At 47.4% G+C, this 23480-nt stretch overlaps 1 protein-coding gene across 4 annotated transcripts in view; it reads left to right on the plus strand.

The window, feature by feature from the left end:
* Positions 1-23480, plus strand: part of LOC146201211 (telomere-associated protein RIF1-like) — a 310221-nt gene that overhangs the window by 281561 nt on the left and 5180 nt on the right. For all 4 annotated transcript variants that reach the window (XM_084595678.1, XM_084595679.1, XM_084595681.1 and 1 more), the window contains 2 exons: positions 3026-3226; positions 13632-13716. In XM_084595678.1, the coding sequence (XP_084451804.1) occupies positions 3026-3226; positions 13632-13716 (286 nt within the window). The remainder of the gene's footprint in view (positions 1-3025; positions 3227-13631; positions 13717-23480) is intronic.

Raw genomic sequence — 23480 nt, forward strand, 5'->3', positions numbered from 1 at the left:
ACAATGGAAAACTGCGAGAATGATACCAATCCCGAAACCCGGAAAAGTGCCGAGCCTCGACAACCTTCGCCCCATATCGCTGACGTCGTGCGTCGGTAAGACCATGGAGCACACACTGCTTATCCACTAGCAAGCCCACTTAGAGCACAAAAGGGCATACCCACCATTCACCATAGGATTCCGTCCACAATTTCCCACGCAGGGCACAATAATACAACTGAAGCACCACATGCTTGACAAGACGAGAGGCACCAGAGCAGTTCTCGGCCTCGACCTTGAAAACGCATTTGATAGAATAGCGCACTCTGCAATCTTACACCAGATACCGCGGCAAAACCTAGGTGTACACACGTACAGTTAAACCTCGATATAACAAGGTCGTAAAAATTGGCAGTTTACTTTGGTATAATGAAATTTCATATCGAAATTCCGTGCCTAGCATGCGATAACATCACCAAAGCACTTGCCAGTTGTAAGGACTTCGATTTTATTTTATTGAAAGTAATCCGTGACCTTCTTTTGCGTCTGCTTAGCTATCGGAGATGGCCTCACACTGCGTTCATAGGCCCACAGGGATTCCATCGCTTTTTGCTGTCCTGCGCGTAGCACTCGCGTAGCACCAGAGCACGTGAATTGTGTCAAGCACTTCACGGTTGGTTAGGACTTCCGGCGTCAGTGTCACTGCCTGGGTCCTCCTGCGTGTTTCCCCACACATCTTTCACGGTGGAGTCGTCCGTAACTTCCTCAGTAGCAACAATGCAATTGTCGGCGTAGAGGAAGTCCTCCAAAGCGACACCGTCCAGGAACGGCCCTGTCACTTTCCAGGCATCTCCATGCTTCTCCGAGACCAGCCTAAGCATCTCCCTCGCTCGTGTCCTAGTGCATGGGCAGCAAACGGAGCTCCTGCATTGGCCTTGGTGCTATTGCGGTCTTCAGGGGCACTCGTTTTAGCCACAACATTCTCAAACTCAGCCTTCTGGAAACAGTTCTGAATTGCGTCCTTTGACGTCGCCTTCCAAGATGCAGCGAACATCTCCAAAGCTTGAAAAATGTCCGCCTTGGTAGATTGTTTCAAGCAGAAATTGAGCAGTAGCTTGTCGATCAACCGACGACGATATGCGCACTTCACACTATATACTTTTATTATTCCCTGGTCGAGCGGCTGAATCAGCGAAGTACAGTTCGGTGGGAAAAACCGCAGCTCGACAATTTTCAGCTTCATGTCATTGACGTGATGGGCGGAACAATTGTCCACCAAGAGGCAAACACTGCAACAGCCGTCACACTCCATTTCCTTGTTAAATGCCAGTTGCGGAAGATGTCGCGAGACATCCACGCCCTCTTGTTCAAAGTGTACTGAACTTCCAAACATTCATTAACCATTGCAGTTTCTTACTTTTGCCAATCACAAGCGGCACCCGCTTGTCGATGGCATCCATGTTTACGTAGAGAAAATCTGTGATGTGCAGCTTGCTCTGCTTCCCGCCGTGACAGCGATCCCCTTTTAGTGCTAGAGTCTGATTTGGCAGCATTTGATAAAAAGAAATCTAGTTTCTTCAGCATTGTACACCTCTGATGGCTGGTACCTCAACAGTATCCTTGGCATTTCCTTCTCTAGCCAAGTTGCAGCATCAGGTTCATCGCTTGACATCGACTGTCTGCAGAGTACCCGTCCGACAACCTTGTAATGGGACTTGAAACAATGGGGCCAACCACTGCTAGTCTTGAAGCCGTCCTTATCAAGCAGGCAACCGAAGTCCTTTGCTTTCTGCTGCAAAATTGCCCCACTCACTGGCCCATTCTGTGCTCTGACGTCCATAAACCAGAGCTTAGCCTTGTTCACGTCTTCGTAGGTAGCCGCCCTCAGTCGCTTACGCTCGGCGCTCGTGCCACACTTTGCAGAGCTGAGGATGGAGTCCTTGGCCTTCAAAATTGTTGAGAGCGTACTATAAGATATGGCGAATCGAGCCGTGTGTCTTTTTCTCGCCTTTCGAAACGACTTCCAGAATTGCCGCGTTTTTGTTAGAGTGAAAGCGCTTTCTGCTTACAACCAATCATGGTGGCAAGAACGCACGTGGGAAACCAAAGCGGAGAGTCGTAGAGAAGAATTGGCGAACCGAGCAGAAAGTAGCGTACAAACAGCGACTGCTGCAACGCACGTGGGAAACTAAAGCGAAGGAGAGTCGGAATTTGCAAACCGAACGGCAAACAGGGCACAAACGACTACGGAAGCAGCGGCCGCGCGAGAGCCGAGTGAAAGGGGCCAATGACAGACAGGCTTGCTCGCTGATGCATCAGCCTCCGCAGGCACGGGGAGAGGTTCTTTGGATCGCAGCAAAGGAGTGAGCAGAGCAGGGGGGGGGGGGGGGGGGGGGGGGGGGGGGGAATACGGAGCCGCTACTCCTCCATTTGTGATGAAGCAAAAAGACAGAGGGAGAGAAGAAAAAGAGCAGGAGATGGGGGAGTGGATATGTAGGGGCTTATCAGTTATCTCTTGCTTGTAGGGAGCGGATGCCGCGTGCCCCGGGAGGTCTGTCCACGTGTGTTACTCAAGTGTCACGTGCTGGCAACGCTTTCCCTTTTGTCGTCGCCGCCTCTGCGAAATTTTTGTCCTTCCGGGTAAAATTTATTTGTCTGATCATTCATTATAATGAAATCACAGAAGAATTTACTTTCTTATATCACGATAAAATATACATGGTTTCCAATGGCCATTATGTTATGTACTCCTTGTAACTTCGTTATATTGAGGATTTCGTTATACTGGAGTTCGTTATACCGAGGTTTAACTGTACATGCTCAGTAGCAGGCAATCTCGTGACCACAGTGCCCCAACATAGTGCCGCTTGCTCATTTCGATTTTCCTCCGGTAATGGCAGCACTTTTGCATAAGGTCTATTGCACCTGGGTACAATCCCCTGCCTGTCAGCCTCCTATCGTGTGCCTTACTTTTGCTGTTCCCCTGGCCATTTCCTCATAGTGGTCCTACTGATGAAAGGTTATTGTATCTGCCGTGCTGACACAGGAAACCGCTGGGCTGACACAAGACTGCAGTGCTGCTTCCCCTTCATTGTCAGCTTCACTGGGAGAAAGAGCTTCCGTACCAGGCATCCAGGTCACCTCCCTTGGTCCTCCAAGGGGGGCTGATGAAGCCAGTTCTGCTGAAGACATCCTGGAAGTAGAAGCCATTCCCTGCACTCAAGCACCCCGTCCTAAAACTTGCCAGGTAAGGGGGACAGTGCAGTGTATTAGAGCCACCAACCAACCTTCCTGGCATTGAGCAGTGTGGCCCTACATGGGTGCTTAGAGCACGAGTTAGTTTTGCTGTGACCGCATCCCGGGCCAGTTGGTGTTTGCTCAACACCAGTTGAAATTAATGGTTAACCCTAATCACAAGCCTCAGAAACACAGTCACCAGCTGATTTTTTGAACCCGGCTGAAAAAGCATCTGGAAAGGCGGGCAGCCCAGAAAGACGAATTCAGAATCAAGACATCACTTTATATACAGTCACTATGCATTAAGGGGAGACACTGGTCTTTCAAACCAAAACATCACGAAAAATCACTCTTTAGAAAATACGATTTTCGAAATCAGTAGCTCTTTATCTACCTCTCTGCTGAGTTTCTCATCTGTAAGATCAATATTTTAGTCACAATGCCAATTAATATAATTGATATCGCCCGAATTGGGGCCGAAAACGACCCCGAAACAACTGTATTCCATGATGTGTAGCTCCTATATCGTACACGGCTCCATAGCCATCTTGGTTTCATTCGAAAGAGCCACCTTTTTTCTTCAAATTGCCGCCTCTGCTGCTTGTATTTGCCCATTAGTTGCATAAAAACTAGCAAAAAGAAAAGATAGCATTCACAATCTCCTTGGCTCTCTGGGCACACGTGACGGCAGGGTGTCATCGCATTGGTGGAGTTGGCTGGCGACGTCTGCTCGGTGTGACCAAGCCGCGAGGAGATGGCGGAGATGTGACGCTGGTGACGTTTAGTTCCGAACCGCGAGGTGGATTCACGACAAAAATTTATGAAAAGGCGACAGAAATTGTAGAATAATAATCTCAAGTGATGCCCTGCCCTGGCCAGGTGCGCTCAGGCTGACGAAAGTTGTGCACCGAACGATCAAGCGGACGGAAGATCTAGCATGTTTCCCAGCACAGAAGACTGCTACTGCCAGTGGTCGCACCCGCCGCCACACAGTGATATCGCAGGCCTCAGATGGTCAGCAAGATAAGCTCAAAACAAAAAAAAGGCTTGGAGCTCACGTCAATGAAGCGGTAGTCTGATTGTTTTCGTGAGGATGACGGCAGCACAGCGGACAGTATGCTTGGCGAGGCGGAGTTCACGATCGTCAGCCTGGAGTCTGTAAACAGTTTGCCGAGACTGGCAAAGTATAAAACATATGGCAGCGATATTCACATTGGAAAAAAATGAATGTGAATAATAAATCGCAGTTAGACTTATTCTCCAGTGTGCAAACTGCAGAGGTATGGTGTCTTCATGGAGCTCGCTATGCGTGTGCGCCGATCGGATCGCATTCATGGTGATTGCACTTGCTTCCCGTGCAATGCAGAGCACTGGGAGGCAGGAAAAGCTTCAAATGAAATTTCTTTTCACATTGAACGTTTCGTATTGCGGTCTTGACGCGAAAACATGGCAAAACTGCATGGGAAAAAAAAGAAAAAGATGTTGCCTGCATGTGACTCACGCAGTCAAAAAAGTGACAACTGAACGTGTTGCAATGCAGATCAAAATGAAAGAGGCGACACTTGGACGTTGAAAAGCAAAAAGACTACATGCCTGGTGATTTCTAGCCATTTTAAATTGTAAATGTATGCATTGCAGCAGTAAATACAGTAGAACCTCGGTGATACAAATCTCACGAGGTTGCAGAAAAATTCGTATCATAAAAACTAACGAAAATAAGAATGGAGAAGCATGGGAAAAGGCAGTCGCGCAGATCTGTTTACGTCCAAGAAGGTTTATTTCGGTCACAGCCACTCACGGCGCACACAGCGCGACAGGCGATCGCGACGTCGGCAACACGCGGGACGCATGTCTCCACGGACTTCTTGCGGCACAGCGCTACAAGAGATGGCGACGTACCGGCCGCGTGTGATGCCACGGACTACTCGCAATGCGTAGTCCACCGTGTGCGCCCGCCGCCACGTACGCCGGCGGCGTGCAATCCGCCCACCTCCGCATACTTCTTGCGGCAGGTACAGCATGACTGAAGGCGACATGCGGGCCGCACGGCACCGCAAACTGCTCGTGGATCGCAATCGCGTAGCCAGTGATGGCTGGGCCGTGAGCACCCCCGCGTACGCCGCCGCCAGCTACGGAGGTTGCAATGTCCGCGGTTTGTCAGCCACGTGCCGCTGAAAGCTTTTCGCGGTGTGAGCCGGGCAGAAAATTGCAACGTCGGCGAGGTGCGGACCACGCGTCCCCGCAAACTGCTTGTGATGCGTACATACAGCGCGGCTGGCAATTGCGGAGTCAACGATGTGCGGGTGGTGCGTAGTGCTCAAGGTTGCGGTCGCAGTTTGCGCGTTCGTATCATCCGTAGTTAAGAACAAAGCAAGCGGAATTGATGGTATTCCAGCTGAGTTGCTTCAAAACCTCAACCACGACGCTGTTAACACACTGCATACATTATGTCAAAAGATTTGGACAACCCTGCAGTGGCCACAGGATTGGAGGAGGTCAGTTTACATCCCCATTCCAAAGAAAGGCAGTGCCAAAGATTGTTCCAACTACCGCACGATCGCGCTTATTTCGCATGCTAGCAAGGTGATGTTAAAAATCCTGCAAGGTAGGCTGCAGCAGTATGTGGATCGGGAGCTTCCGGACGTGCAAGCTGGGTTTCGCAAGGGCAGAGGAACTAGAGACCAAATTGCCAACCTTCGCTGGATCATGGAAAAAGCAAGAGAGTTCCAGAAACCCATTTACTTCTGCTTTATTGATTATGCGAAAGCGTTTGACTGCGTAGATCACAGCAGATTGTGGCAAGCTCTCCGAGAGATGGGAGTTCCAATTCACCTCATCTGTCTCCTCAGGAACCTGTATGAAGGGCAAGAGGCCACAGTCAGAACTGGGCATGGTCTTACTGATTGGTTTCCGATTGAGAAAGGGGTGAGGCAAGGCTGCATACTGTCGCCCTGCCTATTTAACCTATATGCAGAGTGCATCATGAGGAAGGCCGGTCTGGACGAGTCTTCAGCTGGAGTGAAGATTGCTGGAAAACGTATCAACAACCTTAGATATGCGGATGATACCACTTTAATGGCAGAAAGTGAAGTGGAACTCAAGAGACTTCTGATGCGCGTACAAGAAGAGAGTGAGAAGTTTGGGCTTAAACTGAACATTAAAAAGACGAAGATCATGGCGTCTTGCCCTATCAAGTCCTGGAGCATCAATGGACAAGAAGTGGAAGCTGTGACAGATTTTCTGTTCTTGGGCGCCAAGATTACCTCGGAAGGAGACTGCAGCCATGAAATTAGGAGACGCCTGCTTCTGGGAAAGAGAGCAATGGTTAGCCTTGACCGCCTAGTAAAGAGCAGAGACATTAGTCTGCCAACCAAGATCCGTATAACCCGTGCTATGGTCTTTCCAGTTGTGATGTATGGATGCGAGAGTTGGACTGTGAAAAAGGCTGACCGCCGAAGAATTGACGCGTTTGAATTGTGGTGCTGGCGAAGACTCTTAAGAGTTCCTTGGACTGCCAGAAGATCAAATCAGTCGATATTGTCGACCATAAACCCTGACTGCTCATTGGAGGGTCAAATTCTAAAGTTAAAGCTCAGCTACTTTGGTCATCTGATGAGAAGAGAGGAGTCGCTGGAGAAAGATTTGATGTTGGGAAAGGTTGAGGGTCGCCGGAGAAGGGATAGGCAGCGAACGCGATGGTTAGATGGCATTCTCGAGGCATTGCAGATGAAGCTATGTGATGTTAAGAAGATAGTGAGAGACCGGAAAGCGTGGCGTGACATGGTCCATAGGGTCACGAAAAGTCGGACACGACTGAACGCCTGAACTGAACTGATCATCCGTAGTGGCGCAGGAGAGAGTGTTTGGACCATCCGAAATTTTGCACAATGTACACAATGCACCTTGTATCGTCCCGAAAATCGTATCACCGAGATTTTACTGTACTATGCGTTAAATAATCCCGTTTCTTTTTTCCTCTTCTCAAAACATGTACTGTCGACTACTTGCAGTTTGCAGTCTCAATATCTGATCACCCAAAGCACATAGACCTGATTTTTTATTTTAAGCAAATTTTTGGTTTTTGAAAGTTAAAATTAATTATTTTGATGAGTTTACTGCCATTTGGTACGCACACTTTGTATACTAAAATTAGTAAGGCTGCAAAATTAGTGCTAATTAAAATCAGGAAACTGCTCTCAACATTTCATTCTTTACTCTGCTGGCTATCTAACCATTCCTTAAAGGGACAGTAAAGACACCCAAAGATGCTATGAAAATCTAATAAACTACATTTGGTGACACTGTCGCCGCATATCCGGCAGCAAAAAATCGAATAATTGCTGAGATATTGCGATAAGAAGTTGAGGTTTTTTCTTGTTCCCGCCGGTCGAATTCAAACTGTTTCCTCCGACTACGTAGTCGGGGTAGAGTGACGTACACTATGACGTAAGCGGAGACTCCGTGATTGCTAGCGAGCCGGCGTGGCCCGCGGCGTCGCATCCCTCAGGGGCCAACATGGCAGCAGCATACTCGCAATCGACCATCGGCTCACAATAGGTGATCACCACAGCCGAAATAAATAAAACGAATTGAGTAATTTACCGAGCGATGGGCCCATAAAGGAAGAAAAAAAAACATAGAGCGCTTGTAATGCACTATACTTTACATGTTTCTCAAGCCTTTGCGCTCCTTCTTGCACTTCATATAAACAAACCGAGCCCTCGGTCATTGCAACGCTTCACGAAATGGGTACATACAAATAAGATTTAGTTGCCAGCAAAATAGTGTCCTCGCTGCTGCGCTTGCCAGTTTTGAAGCTTCGTTGCAATTTTTCCTTCAAGGTTTGTGCTTCAGCTCTGTATTCAATGAAATATACATCCACGGTAGCAGAGCATGACCGAAGAGCTGGCGCCCCTAAACTTGCCAGCACTGCAAAATTCCACATGTTAAAATGGTTTCAGTGCACAATATAGTGCGCATGGGCATCCAGAACATTAGTTGCAAGTGGTGAGAGCAGGCAGCAGGCAGCATGCTCCGATGGTCAAGAAGTTGTAATTTTTAGACCGGCAGCAATGGCCTGTACTGGAGAAGGTAATGGCAACCCACTCCAGTATTTCCTGCCAAGAAAACCCTATGGCCAGTCACAACACCATTAAAGATATGGCGCCAGAAGATGAGCCCCCCAGGTTGGAAGGCGTCCCACATGTTACTGGGGAGGAACAAAGGGCGATTCCTAGTAGCTCCAGGACGAATGAAGCGGCTGGGCTAAAGCCAAAAGGACGCTAAGTTGTGGATGTGTCTGGAAGCGACCGGAAAGTCCGAGGTTGCAAGGAGATATATCACATAGCAACATGGAATGTAAGATCTATGACGCAAGGTAAACTGGATGTCGTCAAGTGAGAAATGGACAGATTGAACATTGATATCTTGGGTATCAGCGAGCTCAAGTGGACCGGAATGGGAGAATTTAACTCCGGCGACCATTATGTCTTTTATTGTGGGCACGAATCCAAGAGAAGGAATGGGGTCGCTCTCATAGTAAACAGAAGAATGGGCAAAGCAGTGCTAGGGTACAACCCCAAAAACGACCGAATGATTTCACTTCGGATCCAAGGTCACCCTTTCAACATAACAGTTATCCAAGTCTACGCACCGACCACTACTGCTGAAGAAGCTGACGTTGAGAGATTTTATGCGGACCTACAATGCCTTTTAGACCGCACCCCATCATCAGACGTCGTTTTTCTCATAGGAGACTGGAATGGTAAGGTCGGGAGTGAAGAAATATCCGGATTTATAGGCAAGGTCGGTCTTGGCGAGCCAAATGAAGCTGGGCAGAGGCTAGTAGAGTTTTGTCAAGAAAACAACCTGACCACAGCGAATACTCATTTTCAACAGCACAAGAGGCGCCTGTATACATGGACTTCACCGGACGGTCTGTACAGGAATCAGATCGATTATATTCTTTGCCGGCAGAGATGTAGAAGCGCTATACAAGCAGTAAAAACAAGGCCTGGGGCCGATTGTGGCACCGATCATCAGCTTCTTGTTGCCAAAATTAAGCTTCGATTGAGAAAAACGCAGAAAACTAGAAGGCCTTTCAGGTATGATCTGGATCAAATTCCATTACAATATGCTGTGGAAGTGAGGAATCGATTTCAAGAATTAGATCTAGAAGACAGAGAGCCCGAAGAGATGTGGACTGATGTTCGTTATATAATACAAGAAGTTGCTACTAAGGTAGTTCCAAAGCAAAAGAAATTCAAGAAAGCAAACTGGTTATCTGAAGAGGCTTTGCAAATAGCTGAGGAAAGGAGGATGGCAAAAGTTATGGGGGAAAGAGAAAGATACAAGGTTCTCAATGCGGATTTTCAGAAAATGGCAAGGAGAGATAAGAATGCCTTCCTGAACACACAGTGCCAAGCAGTTGAGGACAACAGCCAATTAAGGAACACAAGAGCTCTGTATAAGACAATCAAAGATATCAAAGGAAGCTTCTGTGCTAAGCTGGGCGTGATAAAGGACAAACGAGGCAAGGACCTCACTGAAGCCTCAGAGATAAAGAAGAAGTGGCAGGAATACACAGAACTGTACAAGAAGGACCTGAATGTGCAAACTCAACATAAGACTGTTGTGATTACTGATCTCGAGCCGGGCATCCTGAAGAGGGAAGTTGAATGGGCCTTAGCCAGCCTTGCTAATAACAAAGCTAGCGGAATTGATGGCATTCCAGCTGAGTTGCTTCAAAACCTCAATCATGACGCTGTTAACATTCTACATACATTATGTCAGAAGATTTGGACAACCCTGCAGTTGCCACAGGATTGGAGGAGGTCAGTTTACATCCCCATTCCAAAGAAAGGCAGTGCCAAAGATTGTTCCAACTACCGCACAGTCGCGCTTATTTCGCATGCTAGCAAGGTGATGTTGAAAATCCTCCAAGGAAGGCTGCAGCAGTATGTGTATCGGGAGCTTCCGAACGTGCAAGCTGGGTTTCGCAAGGGCAGAGGAACTAGAGACCAATTTGCCAACCTTCGCTGGCTCATGGAAAAAGCAAGAGAGTTCCAGAAACCCATCTACTTCTGCTTTATTGATTATGCGAAAGCGTTTGACTGCGTAGATCACAGCAGATTGTGGCAAGCTCTCCAAGAGATGGGAGTTCCAATTCACCTCATCTGTCTCCTCAGGAACCTGTATGAAGGACAAGAGGCCACAGTCAGAACTGGGCATGGTCTTACTGATTGGTTTCCGATTGAGAAAGGAGTGAGGCAAGGCTGCATACTGTCGCCCTGCCTATTTAACCTAGTATATGCAGAGTGCATCATGACGAAGGCTGGTCTGGACGAGTCTTCAGCTGGAGTGAAGATTGCTGGAAAACGTATCGACAACCTTAGATATGCGGATGATACCACTTTAATGGCAGAAAGTGAAGTGGAACTCAAGAGACTTCTGATGCGCGTACAAGAAGAGAGTGAGAAGTTCGGGCTTAAAGTGAGCATTAAAAAGACAAAGATCATGGCGTCTTGCCCTATCAAGTCCTGGAGCATCAACGGACAAGAAGTGGAAGCTGTGACAGATTTTCTCTTCTTAGGCTCCAAGATTACCTCGGAAGGAGACTGCAGCCATGAAATTAGGAGACGCCTGCTTCTGGGAAAGAGAGCAATGGTTAGCCTTGACCGCCTAGTAAAGAGCAGAGGCATTAGTCTGCCAACCAAGATCCGTATAACTCGTGCTATGGTCTTTCCAGTTGTGATGTATGGATGCGAGAGTTGGACTGTGAAAAAGGCTGACCGCCGAAGAATTGACGCGTTTGAATTGTGGTGCTGGCGAAGACTCTTGAGAGTTCCTTGGACTGCCAGAAGATCAAATCAGTCAATATTGTCGACCATAAACCCTGACTGCTCATTGGAGGGTCAAATTCTAAAGTTAAAGCTCAGCTACTTTGGTCATCTGATGAGAAGAGAGGAGTCGCTGGAGAAAGATTTGATGTTGGGAAAGGTTGAGGGTCGCCGGAGAAGGGATAGGCAGCGAACGCGATGGTTAGATGGCATCCTCGAGGTACTGCAGATGAAGTTATGTGATGTTAGGAAGATAGTGAGAGACCGGAAAGCGTGGCGTGACATGGGCCATAGGGTCACGAAGAGTCAGACACGACTGAACAACTGAACTGAACTGAGCAATGGCCTGTACACCTCGAAACATGTTCCAATATAAATGCGGCCATGACATAATTAGTAGAAATATTTCCCAGCTCCCTGAGGCGCAGCGTAGCCAAGTGGTTAGCGCCGAACGTTACGGAGCGAGCAGTGGTGAGTTCGAATCCCGTGCAGCTTTTTTTTTTTCTACAAATCAAATTTTTTTTACATTTCTTTATGTATTTGGGGTGCTTCGTTATTTTTAGTTTTTACTTTTTACCCGAAGCCCTTTTTGTCGCCGGGCGACCAGCGCAATAGATCGCCACTCTCCTTGGTATGAGCGGCAAGTATGCCCCTTTTGTTTACGATGCCTGCAAATAGCACGTTGAAGGTCTTGTTGCCACAGTATGTGGGTCAGATGTGCCAGGATTTAGGGAAAAATTGAATGATCATGCGTTTTTCCTTCGGCACTTAGCATATGTATGCTTTTCGTGCAGTATGTGGGTCAGATGTGCCAGAATTTAGGGAACAATTGAATGATCATGCGTTTTTCCTTCGGCACTTAGCATATGTATGCTTTTCGTGGCGTATGTAGCTGCAGTCGAGCGGCCAGGTCAGGGTTAACGGGAGCTCGCAGTCGAAGCGGCGATATGCTGGCTCAGAAGTGTGAACGAAGGAGCGTGTCGGCGGCAGCGGATTTCGCTCGCTCGTGCCTCCGAATGCTCAAATGTGAACGTGCCAGGCGCATCTGCTGCTCCAAGCTCGTAATTCAGGCGCTGCAGGCCCAAACTTGAAACTATCCAAGCACGCACGAAGTGCCTGAGCCGGAACATAACCGAAACTGAAGTGGGCGTCTCCAAGTATATTTTTGTATTTGCCTTGCAACGTTTACGTTGTCTTTTCGCCGTCGTTTACGTATGATAAAAGCGTGTTATGTTATTCGAGACAAAACCTACGACTGCATTCAAACGGGTCACGTAATTCGCATTTGTCAACCTCCGGGATCCCTAGCACGTCACGTGATTTGTAGTTGCGAGTTTCGGCTTTGGCGGCGATACCTTTATTTCTGTTCTTCCTCTTTGCTACCTTATAACACCTCTGTTTTCAGTAAGAGGGGATTTTTTGTAATCGGGAATTGGCATTCTATTGATGCAAGCCCACTTCAGTTTTGTGATTAGTGTCCCTTTAAATTTAAATTTTTAACAACCCATTGTTTCAAAATTTAGGCCTTAGACAATAGAAATTTATTATTAATTTTTTTTTGAAAACTAATTGGGCTACAGATAAATGATGCATATTTGAAATCCGCATGAAAAATTCAGTAAGGCTATGAATTTTTATTACAATTGGCCAAAAAATTACATTAATGCATTGTTCGATGCTTCTTCATTGCATTAATGCATCGCAACGCTTCACGAATTACATTAAAGGCACCACCTGCTGTACAGGGCAGATGACATGGGGCGCTTGCTTCCATTTGCTTTTTCCCTTTTTATGCCTTTATGACCATTGTTGTGCTGGGAAGAAGGTTATTCTTACTTCTCATGTAGGGCAATGCGGAATGCATATTGCGGCACTTATGCTTCATGACTGGCAACCATATCGCAGTCTATGATGTGAGATGGAGCAGACCTGAAAGCATGACTCCTGTTCAGGTACAATCTGTCGCTTGGAAACGGAGGGCAAGAAGTGGCAAAGTTTACTTTGCCAGGGTTTTTCTTTTTCTTTTTTCTTTAGAAAAGTGATGCTTTTATTCTCATAAATTTTTCAGATTTTTTGATAGTTTGAACAGTTTTTCGCGTTTCACTAAGTCCCCTATGGCCACTATAAAAACAGCATTAAACATTTTGACGTAATTTGTGCTGCTTTGGTAATCGAGTGATGATGCTTGTGAATGGACCCGTTCTGATTTAGCTCACTTTTTATGAGTATTTGTTTGTTTCCTTGCTTTTGACAATCAGCTTTTTAAGAAGTGCCCACCTCACACTCATGCTCAGACCCTTAAATGTAAAACAGGAATGCAGTCATGAAACCAACGTTTCATCTCATTTGCGTGCTCGGTTGACGGAACCCAGGAAAGCAATGCATGGAACCCCTGAGTTCTATGGAACCAAGTTTGATAACCCCTGAACTAGGAGATGGAAGTCTACTCCCTTTGAACTGGGCTAAAGAAAAAAAAATCGGAACTCTGAGGTCTCTTGCACTGCCTCTTCTAGGGGTGGCATAGCAAAGCTGAGAGTGCTGGAAGTCTCTTCAGTGCTGTTCTGTTTTGCCCAGCAGGACAGCCCAGTAGAAGCATCCCCACCTTCAGCCACGGATCCCTCCTGCCACCAGGCCACGTTGGAGCACTCCGCTTCGGTCACAGGTGGGCTTGCTGTCACTTTCCCCAGCCTCACAGCTGCTGCTTGACTCATCTGGCAAAGCTTCAAGGGGGACACCCCTCTTTGAAATGTTGTTTTTATTTCTTGATAGATTTTCTTGAAACTTGCCCAGCTTATATATTTAAACATGCCGGTTTCAGATATGCTTATACATGACCGGAGATAGTTGTGCATCTAAAGCCTCGTTACAAGCTCTGATAGATGGTTTGTGTTTGCACTTACAGTGTATTTTTATAACATCACGTCAGTGCTTCTTTGAGAGGGGAGTGGTTCTGCATAGAGCTTGTGCACTTTGTTTGTTCATACTCTATGCTACCAGGGCATGTCCCGAGGTTTATCTCGAACGATCACAGCCACCGCTCCCACATTGTTCCAGAATGTTTTAGTTGCCTTTTATCTTTGTTTTCTTGCTGTAATTAAGTTTAGCGTGGCCGGCAGCCACAGGTCCTTCTCTAGTTCGATGTAGTCGCCATCTTGGCTAGACTGCAGCAAAGGAAAATTGCTGACAGCGACTTTAAAGTTTAAACTGTCGAGGGCATGACTCTACAGGACGTGGAGGCACCCACTTCTTTTCACTGCCGCACTCAGTCTGGTTATTGTGAGATTTTGATTCTATGTTCCTGTAGGTTAACAGTGGAAAAAAAAAATTTGTGTGCCACTTTTGAACACTAAAGTGCAATGAGGCGAAAGCCTTTATCACGTGGTGGTCTGAAGCCCTTCACTACGGCACTCCTTTCTCTCTGTTTTCACTCCCTCCTTCTGGATGACGGGTAAGCTACCAGCCAACATATAAAGCCCCACTTAAACTGGGCCATATAAACGTGCCTGCATGGCCTAGGATAACATGAATGCAAGGGTCAGGCTGATTGCGATATCACCCTCCCATATGAAAGGGGAGGCCAGAGTTGGCAGCACCTGCCAGGCGTAATGTCAGGGAGCCCTACGTTCAGAGAGCCCTACGTTCAGTTAGTGCTCGGCCATGTCACCTGCCAGCTACCGCCTCCCATGTAACGAAAGCGTATTAAGCGTGGATCCAGGGTGGGTTTTGGTTGGTTGCCATCTTGAGTAGCATCACATGACCTAGGGTGGACCTTAGGGGGACCGCCAACTTGGGTGGCACCACTTGACCTATGATGGCCGTCATCTTGGGTGGCATCACCTGGCCTAGGGTGGCCACAAAGTGTCACACTTTCTGCGAACGACAGCATGAGACAGCACAGCATGAGCATGAGCACTGTATATATATCTATTGTATTCTACCACTCCCCTCTTAAATGCCCTCGGGCCTTGAGGGTAAAATAAATGAATAAAATGAATGTAAGAAAGACCGCCTTAAAAACAGAGTTTTAGCATAGCACCATCTGCATTTGGCCACTGTGTACTACTTTCATGGGTATTGTCTGCTCATGCTTGGGCAGCTCTAAGGAGCACAGCCTGCCGCAGTGCAAGTGCAGTTGGGTCCCCGTAGTTAATCACGCTAGCCTATCGTGCTGTGTTAAATTTTATAACAACTTGGTTCTCTTTGTCTTTCGCATTTTCATTTTCTTTCTAAGCACGGTTACTAGGAACAGTAAAAGATGGCATGTGGCAGAGCACCATTTTTCACTATATTGTCGAACCCGGTTATATCGAACCCAGATATATCGAATTTTGGTTATATCGAACTCACGAAATATCCCCTTGAAAATCCCATGTAAAAGTATAGGAAAGCCGCGTCATATATCGAACTCAATTTCACCGGTCGTTCGATATATCGAACTCCGCACCACGCACTGAAAAGTGTGCCTTCCCCAAAGACGATTGCATCACCCTTGGCCGTTTGCCGCGTGACGTTTTCAAGCCACGCGCGGAAGGAATGAGAGGGGACACTTCGGCGACAGCAGATCTGGGCAGCGCCGCACCCATTCCCCAAAGGCGCGCGCATCTGCAGTTGTCGTTTCCCGCGCGCCAACACATGACGTTTGCAAGCCATGTGCGTGGGTGTGCCCATTCTTTTGCTGAGCTATCTCTCTCCTTCAGCACGCGCAACGCATGCGCCAAGCCAGCTCAGCCCGTTTTCAGACAGACGTCGGACGCTTTCTCCAGCGTGTGTTGCGAACCCTCTACGTGCGGCAGCGCGGCGGCGGACGTGGCTATGGCGCCTGCGGATGTTAAGAAGCGCCAGCTCTGTGTTCTTTTTTGCGAGAGTCATTTTTTCCTATCATTGGGCTGTACGCGCGGCGTAGCGTAAGATATGGCGGCTGCGGACGTTAAAAAGCGGCAGGGACTTTCTTTTTTTTTTTTTTTTTTGCGGGGATGTTTATTTTATATTTTTTTATCGTTTATCCTTGCATGATGAATCAGCGAAAGCACGCGGTCAGCTGCTGCGATCATGACGCCCGCCCCAAGCGCGGCGTGATAAATCGAACCAAGCTTGTGCAATCAAGCTATCACGGGCACTCTGCCAAGTTCGCTCCCCGCCACCGCAGAAGCTATAAAAAGATAAACGCGCCCTGACGTTATCGCTGCGCAGCATCTTGGCACGCTGCCAATGAGCTGTGGATGAGACGACCGAAACGGACTGACGCGCGCCATCGACATGCAAGCGAAAAGGCTTGCGATTTCCTGCCGCCGCGGTGACACAGAAACCTTGTTTTGAGCTGCCGCGGTGGCTCGAGCGGCGAGAGGGACGCAGTTCCAAAAAGTTTGAAAATTTTCGCTCTGTCGCTGCCGCTCGTCGCTTGCATGTGAGCGAGCTAGCCTTTGCGCATTTTTTTTTTTAAATTCTCGGGTGCAAAAGGGGAGGGTGGGTTCATTATGCGAGTGGTTTGATTACGCGACAAATACGGTATCGTTTTTTCGCATCGTAAGTGCCGTCGCAAGCCGATTTCTGTATATCGAATTATCGATATATCGAACTGTTTCGCGATCCCCTTCGAGTTCAATATAGCCGGGTTCGACTGTATTTACTTTTTACCAATGAAAAAATTAGCTGTGGTTTAGCTTGTAGTTAAACCTGGAGTTCCCCAAGAGCTATCTGCATGGCTACGCTAAAAGTAAAGACATGGCTTTTGCACATACTAGTTTACTCTATTTCCAGCTTTATTTATGCCTTGGGGGCACTTTTGATCACTCTCAGCATTCTCATAGCCACATCAGCATTCTCATAGCCACATGACATTCTGACATAAGCCGGAAATGCCTGAAGCAGATTCAATGCACAAAACCTTTTTAGGTTGTTGTTGTTTTGTTTTTTTTTCATCGCTCTCTCCTCGTGACTTATCGTGCTGCTGCCTTTTGACATCATCTTGTTGATAGGATGCGCCATGATGTTAGTGGCAGTGGTCTTTATGGTGACTGCGTTGGCATTACTAAGGTATATTTATTTCTCACATGCCCGGCGTGGCTTAGTTTGCTAATGCACTTGGCTGGTGTTTGGAGGGTAGGAGTTCAGTTCCCGCTGGAGCATGGTGTTTTTTTTCTTAAAGGTTAAAAGTGCGGCGTTCGAGAAAGCAGCAAATGAAAGGCGCAGCACAGACGCCTGAATCGGATGCCCGAGGGGGTCTGCTTCATATATGCGTGAATCGCCTGGTGATGTCATCGGTCATGACCGGATTTGACGTCACAATGGCACCATTTCCGGTTATTATACATGAATGACGTCACAATCGCGTGGAATCTCACGAAGAATTGTGACACTTCTCGCAAATGGCCAGTCCGGCAAGTAATGAGCCATAAAAGTATTTCGCCTTAAACACTTGTTGCTTTTGCCCGATCGCAGCCACTATTTGGCACTGAAGGGAAACACTGTCATCTAGGGCTGCTTCATTGCGGCTCAGGACATCCACCGCGTCCATCACTTCTACTAAACAGATCAGGTCTGACAAACCACCTCCATGAACACAACCTTTGATGCTTTCCATAAGTTCTGCATCCGGCTTTTCTTCTATAGAAACGTTACTATTTTCCGTGAACAAAAAGTCGCAAATTCAATACCATCGAGCACTCCACCATTCATGCTTAGTGCATTCCACACTTTTGAAGGGTTGTCTTCAGCTTCAGTGGTCTTATTTATCTATACCTTGGCAAAGCAATTGGCAATGACTTCTGATTTGATACCTTCCCACGAAAAGCAAGCATCTCGATCGCTTGGTAAATGTCGGCCTTCATCTGGTTTTCAAGGGGGATATCCAGAAGCATCTTTCCAATCAACCGAAATGACAGTGGTAGCAGTACCTCAAGTTGCTAATAATGCTTCTATCCAAGGGCTGAGTCAAAGACTTAGTTTTGCAGGAAAATACCATCGCTCAGCGTTCAAAAGCTGTGGGCCTTCCAAACGATGCACAGAGAAGCTACCGAGAATTAAATGTGGCAGCCTTGTTGCCCCATGAAAAGGTACTTACGAAAGCTCAGAAACACACAAGCAATAGGCATCCCATCAATTGTCACTGCGACTGAAAAATGTTTAAGCTACCCTTATTAGCACATGAGATATGGGCAATCGAAAATGATGCTCCTCCTCTCCCCCCTCAACTCGGCCCATCGTGCCCCATCCTGCTCACATAACTTGGGAGTGTCAATGAGCGGGCGCACCTAGCAAGCCCATATGATGTATCATGGTAGGTTTGTGCGTGTGAATGTTTCACCCTAACCGTTCACGAGCGGTCGTCAGGAGCACGTTTTAAAATTATTTGTAATTATACGCTCTGTGCAAAGCTTTCAGATTTGATTTGAATACTCATAAGGACCACCTCTATGGATATCGGGCATTAGAATACAGTACAACCTCGATAATTTGAACTCGGTTAATTCGAAATCCCGGATAATTCGAAGGTTTTCTGCGGTCCCGTATTTTCCAATGTAAATTTGGCCGGATAATTCGAACAGGCGGCCTGTGCCAGCCCGGTTAATTCGAAAATTTGGACTGCTATGCGGCAATGCCTGATCCATGTTTCGCCGCAAACCCGGCGAAACGACGGCCCTACGGAGCCGCGAGGCAAAGCCACATAGTAATGGTGATGATTTATAGGCGAAGCGCCCCAGCCGGAGCACTCTCTGCACAAAAATCGGTCCACAGTGCGCCTCGCGCACCGCCGAAACACGCGCCTGCAGAGGAGAAGACGTGCTTCACTGCAACACGGCGGGCATACCGGTTTTTATCACGTGACCTCGCCCCCACTCCATCCCTTGGTGTGCTTCGCCCACTCTTCCCCCGTGCCTCCGACGCTGCAAGTACGCCACCACCACCGCCGCGCCGGTCTCGCCTGTGCCATTTCTTTGTGTTGTGCGCTGTGGTTAGGGGTCGGCTACTGTGCCGTTTTTTTGGGCGGGACTGTGCAGAAGTGCTAGCTTTGTGACCGTAGCAGTGCAGAAATGCCAAAGTACAAGACTTTAACGCTGCAGCAGAAGTTCTGCTTGATCCAGGAAGCAGGCAAGAGCGCTTGTTCGAAGACCTAGTTGGCCAAAAGGCATGGCGTGCCCCTCTCGACGTTGTCCACAATATTGAGCAACAAGTCAAAAATACTAGAGGCTTACGGCAAGACCTATTCTTCGAAGCGGTCACTAGTGCGGGCTCCCACGTATCAAGATGTGGAAGCTGCTCTGCTTCGCTGGCTGCAGAAAGCAAACGCTGCCCACCTTCCCATCAATGGAACGCTACTGCGGGAGAAGGCCAACGACCTAGCTCTACAACTTGGGCACAAGGAATTTAAGTGCAGCAATGGATGGTTTTGCCATTTTAAAGAACGCAATAATTTAACCTTTCTCACCGTCTGTGGTGAGAGCGGCAGCACTAACGAGAGCGTTGTCGAGGATTGGAGAAACCACACATTGGCGCCGCTGCTTAGCGAGTATGGTGCAGACGACGTTTACAACCTTGACGAGGCTGCACTTTTTTATAAGATGCTGCCAACAAAACATTCGCAGTGAAGAACACCGCCATCAAGGGTAGGAAACAGGCCAAGGACAGGATTACTGTGCTGTTCGGCGCAAACATGTGCGGTAAACACAAGCTGCCGCTACTGGTCGTCGGATAAAGGAAAAATATGCCGAATAAAGGTAACACGTTCCTGCAACGAATTTTTTTGCCTAAGTCTTATTTCTTGGTGTGTTCGGTTAATTCGAAAACCCGCTTAATTCGAAGATTTCTCGCGGTCCCGATGACTTCGAATTAACGAGGTTGTACTGTATTATTGCAAATAGTATTTTAGGGTCCCTTTAAGATGCAGGAAAAAAAATGATTTATTTTCGAAAAAGTCCATTGCATGTTTTCTCGTTTTTGTATTCCCCCCAAGCCTCTTTTCTTATGTTGCAAAAAAAAACAAAAAAAAAACAAAGCCAAGAATCAACGGAAAGTTACTAAAATAATGCAATTAAATCACACATAGTGGCTCGTGAAAGTGCTAATTTGATCAACCGAAGTTCTGGCACGCGGTTTCGCACCACGGCATTGTCTGCTCTTGAATTTTTGCAGGGAAATAGATCCAACCTTCTTCTTCCAGAAGCCATCTTGGCCAACATTACTAGATTACCTGATCAGTTTGCAAACTTAGCTGGGATTCCAAGGTGAAAACCGGCCCCTTCCCTGTTCTGCTCTGGTGGCGCCACTGTCTAACGTTAGCCCGGTCGCACGGTTGTCGCAAAGCCAGCGCTCCATGTTTAAGGGCGATTTTTCGCTAATAATTGGGCTTCAGTGGAAATATATCTTAGATCAGGGGTTCTCAAACTGGGTTCCACGGAACACAGGGGTTCTGCAGGCTGTCTTCTTGTGTTCCGCGAGAACCCTCAGAGCTCAGGGCAAGCACTGCTTTCAAAGAGAAATTTAATGGTGAATGCTTGGTGACATTTTGGATGGGTACTGCTCTACTGTTTCCATGCCTCTTTGAAAGGGCAGTGGACATTTTGCTTCCCTTTGCAACTACATATGCATGTGAACAGGCATTTTCAGCCCTTGCCTATCTGAAGAACAAGCACAGGAGCCGTCTTGACCCAGCGGCTGATATGAGACTAGCTCTGAGTACTACTGAGCCACACTTTGACTTGCTCTTAAAAGGGAAGCAGTACCACCCATCACATTATTTGTATTAATCTGTGCAATAAACATTTAACCTTTGCAACTCTCTCTTTGCAAAAATGCACTCGACGGCATTGCTGGTAAGTGAAAGCGGGGGGGGGGTTCTGGAACTTATTGAAGGCTTTTGGAGTTCCTCCAAGCAAAAAAGTTTGAGAACCCCTGTCTTAGATGTTGCTAAAGCATTACTTTTTTGTGGTACAGTCAAATGTGACTACCTATATAACCCGTTTACATCGAATTATCTGAGACATCAATTTATAAACGCCGTAATGTTACAATGAGAATATATAGTAAAAAGTATGGACGAATCGAACAATAGCAGCCACGTGCGATGCATCGAACTTCAAGCAGTGCAAAACAGCCCCAGAAGTTGGCTTCCCCCCCCCCCTCTTCCCCTGCAAAGTGGTCTAGCCCAACTAACTGTGCAGCACTGCTTATGCTCCCTCAAACAGCCACACGACCACCCCTTATCCCTGCTTCATGCACAGTTTCATTCGTGCTTGTTCCATATTTTGTTATTTAGATTATCCTTATAAGTCCCTTCTTTCACAAAATAAATTCAGCTTGAAGTATGCTATCTGTGTGTTTTTCATCCCGTCTTCTTCATGTGGTTTTTAATTTTCTGGAACTAAGAATTCATTAGCCTAATTTTATGCCTTAACCCCAGAAAATGTTAGCACAGACACCAGCTTCATGTAATGTAGCAACTAATTGTCAACAACCCTCATTACACTGAACATCTTAGCTGTAGCATGGCACCCTTCCTTGATTTTCCGATAACTATATCCTGAGACATGCATTGAAGCCAGCAAAGGGTTCTGAAGTGCCGACGTAGGCACAGTGCCTTGATTTTGAGGTGGATAACTCAAGCTGGACATCTGCGTTTCACGTGGGCAGCACCTCACGGAGATGCGCAGGTTGGGCACGCTGGCACCGCTGTGTTGTGTTGTGGCAGAAGTATACGCCGCACGATCGGCACAAGCTGCGTCACACTACATGTTTGGATAAATCTTACGAAAACTTGAAATCAACATGCAACACAGCTAAATGCAACAAAGAAATGTTGGGTACAAGATCGCGCGTACACAGACTTCAGCGCAGGCAGCATTGGTACGGAGGCTGCCAAACAGGTTCAACAGCTACAATCGCACCCCCACTTGGTGGGACAAGGAAGGGTAACACCTGCATCGCTGGAGTTTGCAAACTGAAAAGTAATCTAGTAACGTTGATCTCAGCAGCGATGAATTGTTGATAAAAATACGAAAAAAAAATATTGTTTTATAGTGATGTCGCTAGCCCTTTAGGTTACGTGGTATGGTTGGAGCCCCGCCATTGGAGCATTCCAACGCACAGTTTGTTGCACGCAGACACTCTTCATACTGCTGTCACCGCGACATGAACCAACACTTCTGCCCAAGTTTCTGTCTTCTTTCTGCCTTGGGTGAATTTCCTTCACGGAAGTTCCTGACGAGGCATCAGTACAAAGGAAGACGCTTGAGAGCTCCAGTGACGGGAAGTTCATGTACTGCTAAGCCTAACTGCGGCAACGGTGATGCACCCAATTTGGATCCTTCTAGCTTCATCCGGAGCGTGATGACTTTGTCAGTGTACATGAGCGAAAGATAACCAAAGCTAGCGTGAAGATGACGCGGAAGCGCAGTTATGTGTGAGAACGACATGATGCAGGACCTCACGCAGCATTCTCTGCCCTTTCAGAGAGTCGGACGGAGAATGAAAAGGACTAGCATCATTTTTGCAACTACTATACTGCTGAAATGACGCGTGTCCGGCAACCGTCATTTCATTGCCATATTCTTCGAGCCGCGCATCTCGATTATGCAACAGCAGTGATGAGACATTCGCCCACAGCAGTGCATGGGGTACCTTCGCCGTGAACTTGAAGTCGGTCGCAGCGACATGAGCATTTTTTGTGGGTTTCGCAATTATGAATGCTGCGAAACCAGTGGGCCACTAGGCTTTTACATTCGAATATCATTATAACGAAGTAGTACAGGGAATGAAAATTTATTCGGTATATCCTATATTTGTTATAAAAGTGCGCGCCCAAATGCCTGTAAATAAATTTGCTAATAAATTGAAAAAACAAAAAGTGCACTAATAACAAAACAAAGGTGCGAAAACGTACAACTTTGTTTTATTAAAAACTGGGTATAAGCATATAATATCTCTTTTCGTTCTGTGTTAAAAAGCAAAAAAGAATGAAAATGAAGAAAAATGGGATGTTGTTTCTGCGCACAATTTGCGTGACAGAGCCTGGGAGACTGGGAATGTAGCGCATGGGTCGGTCGCAGTAGCAGAGGCGCAGCAGGGGCTCACGCCATGACGAGGCAATGGTGATGACATGCCATTCACATGCCTGTCAGCCATTGGACGGCCGGACTCAAGCAGCGGCGGCGGCGACGCTAGAGTCCGGCCATGGCCATTCATGACCTCCGAGATCACCACGCGTGGAGGTGGGATCACGGAGGCTATGGGCCAGCTGCTAGTTTTTGTCGTCGCCGCTAGATGTCACGCCACGCAAACGCTCGGGCGATTTAAACACACTTCGGCGACACCTCCAGAGTCCGGCCATGGCCGTTCATGACCTCCGAGATCACCACGCGCGGAGAGGTGATCTGAAGGTGATTAGACGTTGGCGGTAGTTTTTATTTTCGCCGCTAAATGACGCGGCATGCG

The sequence above is a fragment of the Amblyomma maculatum genome, chromosome 2 (assembly GCF_055883805.1).
Source record: "Amblyomma maculatum isolate TAMU_Amacu chromosome 2, ASM5588380v1, whole genome shotgun sequence".
NCBI lineage: Eukaryota > Metazoa > Arthropoda > Arachnida > Ixodida > Ixodidae > Amblyomma > Amblyomma maculatum.